Source organism: Pundamilia nyererei, unplaced genomic scaffold (genome assembly GCF_000239375.1).
Source record: "Pundamilia nyererei isolate P.nyererei 1_Seehausen unplaced genomic scaffold, PunNye1.0 scaffold00104, whole genome shotgun sequence".
Taxonomy (NCBI): Eukaryota; Metazoa; Chordata; class Actinopteri; order Cichliformes; family Cichlidae; genus Pundamilia; species Pundamilia nyererei.
The window spans coordinates 391,261-406,167 of NW_005187505.1; the positions used below are offsets into that span (position 1 = coordinate 391,261).

A 14,907-nucleotide genomic window follows, 5' to 3' on the forward strand; every position below is an offset into this window, starting at 1 on the left:
GGTCCGAGGCCCGGGGGTTGGGGACCGCTGTATTACAACACTAGTGAAAAGAGGAGGGTAGAGAAGAAATGCAGAATCACCTGATCCAGCTATAACTATATGCTATATCAAAAATGAAAGTGTAAAGCCTAACCTTAAAAGTAGAGAGGGTTTCTCCTCCCGAATCCAAACTGGGAGCTGGTTCCAGAGGAGAGGAGCCTGAAAGCTGAAGGTTCTCCCTACTATTATACTTTGACAAACTCCTGAGAACCACAAGTAAGACCGCAGCCTGGGGGCAACTGAATGAGCCCCTGCAGTCAGCTGGTGGAGTAACTTATCCATTTTGTCCAGTTGTTTGGTTGGATTTTTTTTGTTGTTGCACAAATTAGCAGGAATATAGTGCTGGAAAGCAGGAAAGTAAAGGAGGTGAGGATAAACACATGTCTGAGGGTGGCTTTGTGGGGGCACCACTTCCTGCTTTCATGCTGTCTGATCTGCCATTTTTAGGTAAGATTATAAGTAATTTAATATAAGATCAGTCTTTCCAGATATTCTCATGTCATAACATTGTATCTAATATAAAACTACAGGTATTTTTCATGATTATGTTTCATAATGCTACAGTTATAAAGTCAGTGCTCTGATCATTTAATTAAACCTGTGATCATATATATCAGAAATATTTCACAGGGATTTTTTAAAAAAAAATCATTTCTTCAGGTGAAATAAAGTGTTTAAAAAAGTTTCTCTTCTTTGAGTCATAAATACTTTATATCTGAAATTTGAGACCAAAAAATGATTTGTTTATGTTAAGAGAAAGAAAATCTGCAAGAGAGAAGAAGACGAAAAGAGAGGAAGAAGGTTGACTAAGGACAATTCTCCATTTAAGTATATTATTTATCGTGCACGGCTGCTTAAGATGTTCTAGAGCACCATTTGAATATTACAAAAGGTTATTTATAGAGAGATCATCGGGTATCATCTGGTCTCTAGATACTACTCTGAAGAAGTGAGTCTCTAACCCTGATAAGATGACTCATTTTTTTCTTTTAGCAGTGTTGTTGCCATGTTATCTGCCCATTATTTGATGTGCCAGGCTTCACAGGGTTAATTCCACTTTGCTTCAGTGGATTTCTGCATTGCTAGCACAGTAAAACATGAAATTACCATTGCAATATGTATGAAAAAGCAAAATTAATCTGTCTGTGAATTCAATCTCTTTCATTCTGTCTTGACCAAACAGGCGTAAAGTCTCCAGAGTGACCAGAGAGGAATGAGAGTAATCGAGCTCATCTCCTCTCCGTGGTGGAGAGTTGCTCTCAGGAGTCCAATGTGAAATTTAGCTCATTACTCCTCATCCCCTGCAGCGAGTGCTGCCATTCTGAATGAGGCCTTCAGTTAAGAACCTTGTTTGGAACATTTCTGAACTGCTCGATTTGTTTTATTATTATTTATTTAATTTTTTCGTAAGTCGACCTCAAACATCAGGAGACTTTAAAACCTGGATCCCTCAGCTGCTTTCTGCCAATATAAATGTCACAGTCAGCTTTTAGTCTGCGCCGTTTCAAAACATCACTCATTTGAAGACTCAAACTGAGCTGACACGAGTCCTCTGTGGAGGATTTCATAATATTTTTCATTATTCATGACAGCGATTGTGTGCAGGCAGCTACTTTCTCCTCTGCGGCTGAGATGAGGGGGCTTTATCAAACAGGAGATGAAGAGGCTGACCCTGTTGTTGCTGCATGTTTTTACTGTTTTAGCTGCATGCCATCTGTAGGATTGTTGTAGCTGCGTGGCATGAAGATGAACGATTGCTCGCAGCCTTCTTTTTTAGACAGTTTTGGGGATAAAAGGAAAAAAAAACAATGTTTGTCTGAGCGTTTCCAGCTTTGGAGATAACAGCAGAAGACAGAAGTTACACATTATCTGAAGCTCAGATTCAGAACATGTTTGAAAGCAGGAAAAAACAGTATTTACTATTAAAGATGGCGTCTAACAGGAAAGCAGTGCGATCAGTTAGTGAGGTAAAGAGGGACATACATTCTAATTCTTTAGTACCCTCGTGCAAAGACTGAACCGTGTGTATTTGACTTTAGTTCAGATATATGTTGACTTTTGTGGCATCAAACCTCTGTCTACCAGAGGCTGGAGCCTGGAACAACACTGCATATCTCCAGGCTTTCAGATGAGAGTCAGGAAGACAAACCCGGTGTCTCTTTGATCTCCTGTATTTGGCTCTGTGGGAGATTTAAGGCTTGCCGTTGAGATGGCGTGCGCTTCATCTTATTCTATTAATATTACAGCAGAAAGCCTACAGGAGCAGGTTGTTTACACAGGAGACTGTTCACTGTACCAAATCCTCTGATATAAATAAGAAGAAGTAATCACTAATGTAGTGGTGAGGACATGGTGAAAGGTTTGAGTTTCAGCAACTATTTCCTAAAATGCTGTTTGTAGAAAGCTCTTTTTGAGTTGAGAGGTGATTTTGGACATTTTGTTTGGGTCTCTTCAGCGATCGCGTTCTTGGTTTGATTTTTGTATTCAAGTTGTTTTTCACTTGAAAAAACAAAACTGCTGTCACAGTCCTGTGTTCTTGTGTTTTCTTTGCTGAAGAACAATGAGTACAGATCCTATTAAAATTAAATAAATCCTATTTTATTTTGATTCCTCTGCTGGAGAGAGATCCTAAACTGCAACTTGTTTAGGATTACTGTGACCAGTACTGAAGCAAAGTGAAGTAAAATGAACTTTAAACATACTTTGATTAATTAATATAGCTCATAATCTTGATTTAGAGAGCTTATATGAATGCATGCCAACACTTTGACAAGAAGCAGATTTTATTTTATTTGAAATCTATTTATTAAGACAAAAAAGCCAAACCAAGCAAGTACAACGGAAAAAAAAAATCACTGATAAAGTAACCATTACTTTGGTTTTACTTTCAAAAAATAAAAAACAAGAAACCCTAATTCACATGCACATAATCCTCATGCATAAATAAAAGCTAATAAAGTAATTTTATGAGTAATTTGAAAAACAAACAAACAAACAAGTCAATAAATATAGGATTGAGCAAAATGGGAGGATAGGGAAGGACATCACTGTAAATTTGTATGTACAATTCAGCGTATTTTCCGCTAAATGAAATAATAAAGGAAGCACTTAACTACTTGTCTTTAGTATTTGGAGAATTAGTATTGACTATCCAACCATGCCTCCCCATGCAGATATCTTGTTGTATCATGGTGATTGCTTTTCCTCTGCCTTCCTTTCTCTGTGAATTACTGCCCCGCCTCAAATATCGCCTGTGTTTGTGCCTAATGTTCTGCTTTATCATTTGTCTCTTTGCACAACCTTTTCCCCAACTTCACTTTAAGACAAATGAATGATGAGCTGATGTCTTTTTAGACGGAGCTTTTGCCATGGACTAGGGACTAGGACGTGAGGGGAGGAATCAAGGTTGCGCAAGAGGCAGAAGAGAGGAATCAAAGCAATAAAATGGTAATAAAGTGAGACATCCTTGCCTCTGAGCCTTCAGTTAAATGGTCAGATATACTGGCAGGAAATGTGTAGAAGTACTCTCTGCAGGGTGGCAGATTTCTGTCAGCATATAACTGTGGAGGGGTACTGCATTACTCAAATGTCTGGAAACCTGCAAGAGACAGATTACGGATGAATGGCAAAACTGTTGCATCAAGATATTTTGACTTGCAGCCCCTAGCAGGGCTCAATCATCCAACATTATGTATCCTACAGCTTCCTCTCTTTTAAACTTCCTCTCTTTTAAAGCTGTCAGCTGTTCAGCTGCCTTTTGCGTAACATTTTGGTGATGATCAGAATTTAAAGCCAACATGTCTCTGTTTAAAATGAGTCCAAGATGTAAACCTGCAAAAGATCCCATTCAGCCCAGCAAAGGTAAAAACACCTCGGTAAAGGACACACCTGTGTATCCTCGATTTAAGGCCAGCCTCCACTGTCCTCCAGAGGTATTGAGACAACCTTCAATGTGACACATTGAGATTGATGTTTGGGTTAAAGGGAGAAGGACATAGAAAAGCTGCAGGTGTTTCTCCTGTTTCTGTTTTGGAATTTGCTGGTTTTGTTACCCTCCTTTTGACTTTTGTGTATTATTTTGCTTTTTTGGCTAACAAATTAAAGCTTTTTTTGTTCCCTCATTTTGTTTGTTCTTGCATCCTCTCTCCTGGATCATGACAAACACTGCTTTGAGCATGTCAAAATAAAGAAATACTTAAAATATCTCCTTTTCACCCTCAGTAGAAAAAACATGAAATGTTTTCTTGTGAATTTCACTCTTTACACATTCGAATCTTTGTCTTTCTGTCTTTGTTTGGATGACGTGCTGAACTCTGTGTTGACACGATCACAAGCCGAGTGGGGAATATATTAGTGAATGCGATCGGACGCCAAATGAGTGGAAGCTCATTAGGAAAAAATACCTAATGAATGCTTTATAACCACCCTGCAGAAAAAGACAGAACTCTGAGGTTCCTGTGTTTGTGCTGCGTCTAATACAGATAATATAAAGAAATGAATTGCCAACAAACACAACGCTGCTTTAATTCCCTGACACTGAGGAAATTGATCTCCAAACTCAGGAAGGCAGCGGGGGAAGTCAATACCCTCATTGCCTCCTGGGAATTGTAGGCATTACAAATGGATTAGAGTGCTTTTACATCAATACTGGTTATCATTACGGTAGCCTGTTGCTGTTGTGAGGAGGAAGGCTGGTTGTGTAGTTCATCTCTGAATAACAAAGACTACACATGTCACTACTGTACCATCAACTTCTCATGTTCACTGCTTAGAGATGATGAAGGGAAAGGAGCAGGATTGAGAGGCATGAGTCTCTGACATTTCAAGAGATCATCCATCTTTTTAAGCTACTGCAAGCTCACATTAGTGTCCTAACTTGGTGCATACACTCACACAAGTTTAGGCATCTGTGTTTGTGAGGACAGTGAATGGCATAATGCTTTCACATTAGAAACAATATCCCTTACAAGACCCTGATGCTAGGATGAGAAAAGCATGCGGAAGCCATGTGCTGTCTTTTGTTTTGAAGCGTCATCTTGTTTTTTCTTCCTCTTTTTATTTGTTGGATCACTTCTTAATTCTTCCTGCAGTTCAGCTGAGATAACGACAAAATCTGCAATCTGCACACCGTGACAAAAAGAAAGCAATTAAGGAAGCAGTCTGTTAAAATCACAGGAAAACATGTGGAACTGCTGGATGAGAAACGAAAATCTGAATCCATTTTTCCTGTGCAAAAGTCTTGAGTCACCCATTATTTCTTTGTATTTTGTTTCCAAATATCCCAAAGAGCTATTGGCTGGAAAATTGGCATATATGCCTTTAAAAAACTGAGGAAAGTGGATAACTGGAGAACAAAAGAAGAAGTGACATGCTTAAAAAACTGTCTACAGCAGATGAACATTAGCGGAAAGTCGTGTCCTTGAGAAACAGGAAAAAATCCAGACACAGGCATCTGTCCTTTCAGCCAATCATCTACTGATCCCTGAAGCCTCAGCAGAAATGGTCTCAGTGGAAGGGTCGCTGTCAAAAACCCAATATTAAGTAAGGGAAGAGAAATCAAAATGAAATCATTCAGTACCATCTGGAAAGCATCTGAAACAACAGCTTCATTTTTCAGCATGACAGTGATCCCAAACACACTGCCAGTGCAGTAAAAGCACACCTGGATAGGAAAACACACAGTGGAACGCATCAGTCATGGACTGGCCTCCCCAGAGCCCGGACCTCAAAGCAGTGTGGAGTCATCTTGACAGGATAAGAAAGAAAATTATAAACAAAATGTGTTTAGAATTTTACATTAAGGTTAACTGTGTGGTTTAAAGTAGCTTGTTATGTGCCCTGTAAAGGTGACCCAGTGCATAAGTTTATTAATTAGAAAGTATTTTGCAGTGGTCTTTTAAATGTAAATTTAATGGATCTTACTGTGCAAGCACAGCTGCACATAAGTGACTCTGTGAATGTATTTTTATGTTGTTGTTGTTTGTTTTTCTCTTAATGAAATGCCAAAGTGAGCAACCAGTTAACCTTACAAGCCTGTGTTTGGACTGTGGGAGGAGAAGCCATGCAGTTACTGGGAGAACATGCAAAGTAAACACAGACAGGCCCCAGATGACCAGAATGGTTTTTTTCATCCAGAGCCTTCTTTTGTAAAACAATCAAATGCTTTGTTGCTAGTCCTTAACTCATTTTAATTTCTGTAGCATTTATTTCCCCCTTTGGACTCCTATAACTAAACATCATAAATCGTAAATATATCTGCTCCTTCATATCATCCCCTGGGCATAGTTTCCTCTTTTTGATTTAGTTTGAAATGTTTCAATAAATATACACTGACAGGACTGTATCATCTCTGTCAGCCTGTCCCAATTCTTCACTGAAGCTTCATGATAAAATATTTATACCAAAGACCATCCACCCATCTTTTTTAACCTCTTATCTGATAGGGGGAGCTTATCCCAGCAGTCATATGGCGATAGGCAGGACACACTCTGGACTAGTTACCACAGAGAGACACACAATCACACACTCTCACATCAGCACCAATTTACAGGCACCAATTAACCTAACGTGCATGTTCCTGGACTTCATTAGTAAATCCCTGCAGACACAAGGAGAACAAACCCGCTTCAACATGTTTTTGTGTGTTATGTTATACACATTACCCTAAAGGGAGGGCTTCAGCATAAATTTGAAATAAAGTAATGTGGATTTGGGGTGTGCAGTGGATGTAGTTCATATCAAGAAGGTTCTGGGTGGCTGCCTGTGCCTGCATGGGTTCTTTCCAGCTTCCTCCCCCAGTGCAGAGACATGAATGTTAGGATAATTGGCGATTCTAAATTGGCAGTAGGTGTGGATTTGAGTGACAGCAGTTATCTGTGTCTTCCTATTATCCCCGTGATGGATAGATAGATATATACATAGCCTGCCTCTTGCCAAATGTCAGCTGGGATAGACTTCAGCCCCCCCACAATGCTTGTTGGCTAGGCTGTTAGGACAATTGATAGGTGGACTAAAGGGAATTCAATCAATATATTATTAAAGTCATTTAAATATATGGATACATTGGTAGAAAATATAGGAATGGATGACAAAAGTGCAAAATTGCAGACCACAATTTCAATTAATCCTTTCTTTTAAAGTTCCGTCGTTAAAACTGGCTCACACTTAAAATTTTAGTGACGATCAGGGATATTTAAAGCCATAGATACGTCTGCCTTAGGCTGCTAAATTATAGATAAAAATCAGTGGATTGCCCCTTTATCTTTAGCCCAGCAGTGTGCTAAATGCAGCCCACCAAAGGTCAGATTCAACCCAAATGACAGCCTTTTTAAAAAAGTTTTCTTTAATGATGAAAAACCCTACGACTGCCAGCCTAACTGCACAGGAATTAAAATTCATCATTCATCATAAAAAAATCTACTCGTGAAGGTTTTGTGCCTTTCCGAAAAGGCCAAACTGTCTCTCCATGAGACACAAATGAGCATAAGCATGCACACACAAACCCTCCCAGATCCTCTGACTTAGCTTTTGGCAGCAGTGTCACAATTACTACAGACCTCACAGCCTCACCGTTGACTTCGCTGCCTCAACCGACTGTGAGTGCGAGTGTGAGAGTGAGTGCGAGCGTGCGATTGTGAAAACAACTCCAAGTGTTGTTAGATGACTCTACTCTGTAACAGCTCGCTGTGTCAACGTCAGCCGTGCAAGCAGACGGCTAATGAAGGCAGCCCGAGTCGCCACATGGTGCCGTGTGACATGTGCTGGCATCTTCGTGCCTCCTTCACCAACTTTGTTTGGTGACTCTGCACTCCAGAGGATGCGTCTGGAATAAATATTCATTGTGAATTCTTCTTCAGCTCAACAAACAGGAAGAAGAACAACATAAAAAGTAAACAAATGTAAATGTCATTGGCTTAAAAATTCTCATCTGTCAACCTGATGAGAGCTGATGGCTCTTGGAATGAAGCCTTTTTCAACAGCACATTGCTGTGGGATATAAATATATATATAATAATAATCATTCTTCGGTCACCCAGTCCTATCATTTGCTCATGAAGGCATCACTGTCATGCAGAAATGCACCATGAGGACTCGTATATGCCAAATTCTTGTAGGCAGTCCACTTTAATCCAAAATGAATGTGAGTTATCCTTTTTTAAATGCTGAGAACACCCATAAGACATATTTGAGAACAATTGCATAGCAAAATGCTTTCACATTAAACGCTTTGTTAAAAAAATAATAGCTGCTGGACTTAACTGTGTGTGACACAGAGACTTTAAGCTAAACTACAGGCTAGTGAGGTCATAGACAAAGTTGAAGTTGAATGTCCACCATAAACTGGCAGACTTAAGGCCCACACTGGCTGAGGAGAGGATGCGATACCAGAATGCAGCCACATTTCTGTCCTTGATGACTGCATTAAGATTGGATAAAGAATTCGATGGCAGACAATTACCTGTCCTTAAATATAGAAGAAAAACAGAACTTTCTGGAATTCATTCTTACTCTGCCTGAGCAAATCATCCCTGGATCGCTTACAGATGAGACTGCTCACCAGGTCATCTAAAACCTCCCATGTCACACCAATTCTGTCCTGTTGACACCAGCTCCTCATTAGGTTTAAGGTTTTTCACTCTCAGAGCTCTTCATGGTCAGATGCTTCCCTAAATTAGTAAATGCCTACATCCATACCTAACTACGGGGTGTATGAAGTGAGCTGATCGATGCTTCTTAGAGGTACTTCAGTCCAGGTTAACGACAAAAGAAGATTGTGTTTTTGAGATGTGGCCTCCAAGTTGTGGGATTTGTTTCCAGTTGTATTGTTGTATCTTATTTTATCCTGTAAGGCACTTTGTGACTGCCTCTTCCTTTCTGTGCAAAGTAGCTTTGTCAGCTATTTAGGTTACCTTCGGAAAAAAAAAAGTCACAGTTAAGTACACCAGCCTGTAGATCCACCTTTAGCATCAATAACTGGAAGTGATCGTTTCTGTGTGACTTTATCAGTCTCTCACATTGTTAAAGAGGAATTTTGTTCCAATATGTTTTTTGGCTGTTTATTTTCTTCCTTAACAAAGGTGGTGGAGTTTAGCGAGTTTTTTCTCAAAGCAGACTTGATTGGAAATCATGGAATGCACAATAAGTGAATGTGTGTGCTCTGTGTTTTACTTTAATTGTAGTCAGTGACATTCATAATTTGACCAATTATAAATCAAAGTGTGACATCCTGGTTGAATTTCCCATCTTAAAGGTCAGTTTATGCAGCTTATTTACTATACCTAAAGGTTAAAATGTGCATAAAGCCCTACATCACCTCCCCAGACCACAGTGTACACTGAATAACATGTATTACTACACAGCAATGTGTAACACTGACATCTAATATCACTTGTCTGTCACTGTGTCCTCCTGCTCCAGGTACGTGTCTGATTCTGGGCTGCATGATCTACCCAGATGGCTGGGACAGCGACGAGGTGAAAAGGATGTGTGGCGAACAGACGGATAAGTACACACTAGGCGCCTGCTCGGTGCGCTGGGCCTACATCCTGGCCATCATGGGCATCCTGGATGCTCTCATCCTCTCCTTTCTGGCCTTCGTCTTAGGAAACCGCCAGGACAGTCTGATGTCTGAGGAGCTGCTAGGAGACAGTAAGAAGACACCTGCACACGCTTCCTCTTTGGGGCAGTTTTTATGGTGTTTTATGGTAATATTTCAAGAAATTACATTATCTGCACCTCACCAGGTGTGGTCAATTAGCAATTAAGCCTAGGCAACACCTGAAGTGTCTGCAAAGACGATAAGGGGTGCAGAGAGGTTTAACAATATAAATTATATATATACCTATGGTATGGTAGAATTTTTAAGACTGATATCGATGTGTATACCAATACCAAAACCAACATTCCAGTATGTCAGCCGATTACATTTTCTTTCAGACAAACAAAAACACAATCAAATTTCTCTAATATTTGCTATGTGTAGTTATTTATTCAAATAAATGATTCAAACAGGGAAGCTGCAAAGTGCCCTCTGGTGGATAAACTATGCAACATCAACACTCCTAACGTGGTTAAAGGGTGTTTCTCCTGTCTCTTTATTTTTTACATTTTCATATAAATGCAGAGGCCAATAAATTGACAAATCGGTAATATTGGCTGATAATATGAGCCTGCTGGTAATTCGGTTCAGATGAATCAGTCAATCACATCAAAACACTTGTTGTTAGGCACACTTATACAACCTGCTCAAAAATAAGCTGGAAAAGTTTTCCTGTGATTGAACATCTAAGCCCTGCAGAAAGTCATTACCCGTTGTTCGTCAGATTTGTGTCGTCATTGCAAATGCAATTTCTAAGAATAAATAAATAAATATCTTTATTACTTTCCAAACCCATTTTATAGTAATTGAGGCAGTTGGGTATACAGCAAACAAATAACGGCTGCAGTGCAATTATACCTGAAATGAGATCCGGGCTGTTTTCAAAGAAAAACAAAAGAGGTGCTACTGAACTTATTAAAAAATCAATTTGACTGCTGGACTAAGAGAATAAGCAGCAGGTCCCACCAAGATTTTATTCCACTTCTGGCCTGGGGGATGTTTCATAAGTATTCAAAGTCTCAGGTGAAGTCAAAGCATTTTGTTTGTTTTGTCAAGCCTGGAGACATTAAACCTATGACTTCAGTCCTCACTTCTTTTGCTGTGTCTTTCTGCTTAACTGGCCTTTCTTCTCACATCAAAGACATCATGTTTCCCCACATCCCAGCAGCAGCTTTAAATAAAGAAAATGCCTTTTATTTGCTTGCATGATTTCACATGCACGAGCTCTTAATTTGCATACATTAGACGGGACGTTATACACCACCTGCTCGGCTGGTTTTGTTTGCTCCTGTTACCAGTGAGATTTTTCTTTCTTTGACTGGGCTCAATGACAACTACGCTCGAACCCAAAGAGGATGATTTAAAACCGCGAGGAGGCTGGAAGGAGGCAGGAATGCAGATGAAGGAGGACAGAGATGAAAAGCAATCGGAGATGGGCAGAAAGAGAAAGACGGGCAACTGAATGGAAGAATGCACCAATAGCAAGGGTTAATTGAAGCCTGGGGATGCTGGACAGAGTCATGAATTACTAATGGCTGTTTACACAGCTTGCTGCCAGCCTGTCTAAATGAATCACAGCCACCCTATCAGCCGGGACACAGTTGCCTGTTAGCTCATATAAGCAAAGTGACTGAGAGGAAGAAGCCATTATCAACCTAGAGACCGGAGAGTGAGGACAAGACAGAGGGAGAGGGATAATGAGGCGAGGAGGACAATGAGAGAGGGAGAGAGGCAAATGTAGATGAAATATGATCCCCAAAGTGAAAATGGGGGATTCATCAAACAGCAGATGAAGTGTAAATGGGATGTTTTTCTTATCCTGTCACTCAGGAGGATAGATTGTGACACCTGTCCAAGTTTGAAACCTGAGGAAATCAGAGGAGGGGGAGGTTGGCTAATTGTATGATGTTTGATTCTGTAGGGGCAGGAATGTTATGCAATACTGCCGCCTGCTGGTTATGACAACTTCTTCATACTTTCCACTCACATCCCTTTCTTCTTCCACCCCCACAGAGAGCGGTAATAACGCCATATAACGTCTGCTGATGCCATTGCAGCAACACACACACAGGTAAGTGTGTCATTGTAGAGCACAAGAACAATCTCTAAACATTCAAATAAAAATAATAATGTCTTTCCTCATTACAAAAACATTTTATCCCACCTTTTTTTCTCCTTCTTAAGCCCACTAAAACCTAAAAGCCTAATTTACTGATTGAGGTGAAATAAAGGTTTTCGTGGCAATTAAAGTGAGACTATGAATTTTAAAGCATTCTGCCTCTCTTACAAATCAATACCTGGATTCCTGAGTAATAAAATTAGTCAATAAACTTGGGGTTTTTTGAGCCTGTACTGGCTAATGTTAGAAAGCTGTCTAGAAACAGCAGATGTGTTGCTGTATTACTCAGTTAATTTACTGACTTCATTTTCTGGCTGTGGTCCCTCTCGCCTCATGAGTCAGTTCGCCTGTTGACTGTGCCTTTAAACTTTAAAGACACCTCAATCTCCTCGATCGGCCGCTTTAAAGTTTAAAGCAGCTGAAAGTTTAAAGCAGTTGATTGAAGTGCAAACAGTGGCCACAGCTCATGAAAGGTAGCAGTCTTACTTTTTAAGCTACAACCACCACCACCACCGTTGCCACAAGCAATAAGAAATGATAATCTATTAATAATAAAGCAATAATATATTTTTGACAGTCTGTCACGTTATGTTCAAACTCTCGCATTACCCCAATCTGCAACCCCGACTTACCTTACAGTAATAGTGTGAGAGCGTTTAGTGTTTTTGGTGTTTAACTGCTGATTGTCTAAGGTGTGGATAACGGCATGCCTGATGCTGGCTTCTCATATGTAGTAATTTGAAATATAGTACACTCAGTATCTAACTTTAATCTCTTAGAACACCCAAACAGATTATCTGAGTAGTTTTCGGTTCTGGTGTATTGGTTTTAGTCAGTGATGGGATTGATAATTTTGCTTAACGAGCACAAATGAACTCACTTGTACAACTCAGAACTGATTCAGTGTGCTGTATTTGATACCTGTCGATACCAGGCCACTGTTCTTTTAGTGTCAGAGCACTAAAAGAACAGTGTACACGACTCTGTCATCGGCTCTTGCTGAAGCCTTGTACATCCATGAGAGCACCATCTCTGAGCTGACTGTTCTTGGTGGAAATTTGATTGGATAGAGGTGCTGAGATGAGGCACTTCAAACTGTACTTCTGCCATTCTTGTGGCAAACCCTTACCCATGACTGTGCCCACACCCACAGCGCCAGATCATGGAAGGTCTTTCTGGATCAGGAGCATGCCCAGACACTTGCCTGACCTGTATTTAGCCCCGATATGTCTCCTGCTGGGGCAGCACAGTGAGACAGTTAGCTTTGTTTCCTCACATAGAGAAAGTCCTTGGTTTGAATCTACTGGTCAATTGGGGCCATACCCATGGGTACTCTAGCTTCCTTACAGAGTTCAAAGATAGGCATTGGTTAGGTTAAGAGTGCCCCAGCTTGCACTCTTAATTGAATAAGATGATGGGGCGTATACCTCTCATATATCCATTCAGAAATGTGCAGTATTGTGAGCAACCCGTCACTTCTTTAGGTTCTACAGCAACTTATTGAACAATGTGCATGCATGGAAACTGAGTATATAAGGCAAAAGTGGAGTTTGTACAACTCTAATGAGCTTGAAAGTCAATATTTGGTGTTACTGCCTTTTTTCTTCAACGCAGGCTGAAGCCATGCTTTCTTGTAATTTCTTCAAGTAGCTCTCGAAGCTTTATGAAGGACACTCAAAGCGCTTGTTGGAATGTTGGCTGCCCTTTCTTCTGTTTTCTGTCCAGATAATCCCACACTGCTTCAGCAATGTAGGTCTGGGTTCTGGGGAGGCCAATAAGTGTTTCATTGTGTGTGTTTTTCTATCCTGGTATGCATATGGAGCTTGGAAAGAAAACAACTGGACTTCTTCAAGTTTAGTGAACACCTTTCACCTCTCATCCAAGAAGCTTCTTCAGTTCTGAGCTTCTTCAGTTCTGAACTGAAGAAGCTTCTTCATTCTTTATAAGTAGAGGCTGAGTGTTTCAACCAACAACAAAAAAAAGACTTTCCACTGAAAATGGTCAGGTACAATCACTGGACTGAAAACTTTGAAAGCCCTTCAGAAAGCTTGGAGAACTATTGCTCAGAACCACTTTTTAAAAAATTACAACAATTTTGAGGCAACTCAAGACTTTGTACAGGACTGTATATTATAGTGTTTATCTATAAAAACCTTAAAAAATCAACTTTTTTTTCGACTCATAAAATAACATTTCTAAAAATGCTGGTGTCTGTCTCCATTTTATGTTGCAGCATATGAGCCAAATATTAACATTAAATCCAGGACACCAGAGTTTGCCAACCTCAGGCATGCTGTTATCCACCCCTTGTCAGGTGCAGACAATCAGCAATTAAACTCAGGCAACGCTCTCAGACTGCAGGCGAGCACAGGTGCTTTTTATCATACCACTATACGGCCACACTAACTGTGAGTTAAGCCACATTTAGTAATCTAAGTCAATAGAGAAACGATGAGAAATGGTGCGTGTTTTAACAATGTCACGTCAGCTTCTATTTAAACCAAAATGTGAAGCATGCATAAAATCTGTAAAATAGAGATGAAAGAAAACAGTTGAAAATAATCAGTCTGTCAGTTCTTTCGTATAAGAATAAGTCTTGTAATAAGTTTATGAAGCTCTTTAAACCTTAGTATGTAACATGGGGCATTTACCTGAGTATCTTTATGTGTGCATACAGTCTAAACTGCATATTATGCATTTATATAAAGATAAAAATAACATACAGATTACAGTTTGTTGCAATTTCTGAGGTATTTTTTGCCCCCCCCAAAAAATTGATCTAAGTATGAAGGGTCTAAATAAATACTGCAAAATGAGTCCTTAAAATATTCAAAGGCCAAAAAGAATCAAATTTTTACAATTCAAATCTTATGTTAGGAAAAGATTTTGACTTCCATCCATCCATCCATCTTCATCCGCTTTATCTGGGGCCGGGTCACGGGGGCAGCAGCCTAAGCAGAGAAGCCCAGACCTCCCTCTCCCCAGCCACCTCCTCCTTCAGCTTATCTGGGGGAACACCAAGGAGTTCCCAGGCCAGCCAAGAGATATAATCTCTCCAGCGTGTCCTGGGTCTGCCCCGGGGCCTCCTCCCAGTGGGACATGCCCGGAACACCTCACCCAGGAGGCGCCCAGGAGGCATCCTTGTCAGATG

General features: G+C 40.2%; 1 protein-coding gene across 1 annotated transcript in view; it reads left to right on the forward strand.

The window, feature by feature from the left end:
* Positions 1 to 14,907, forward strand: part of lhfpl3 (LHFPL tetraspan subfamily member 3) — a 61,031-nt gene that overhangs the window by 41,304 nt on the left and 4,820 nt on the right. Inside the window, exons 2-3 of the mRNA XM_005740806.1 lie at positions 9,457 to 9,687; positions 11,651 to 11,708. Coding sequence (XP_005740863.1) covers positions 9,457 to 9,687; positions 11,651 to 11,673 — 254 coding nt within the window. The 3' untranslated portion in view covers positions 11,674 to 11,708. The remainder of the gene's footprint in view (positions 1 to 9,456; positions 9,688 to 11,650; positions 11,709 to 14,907) is intronic.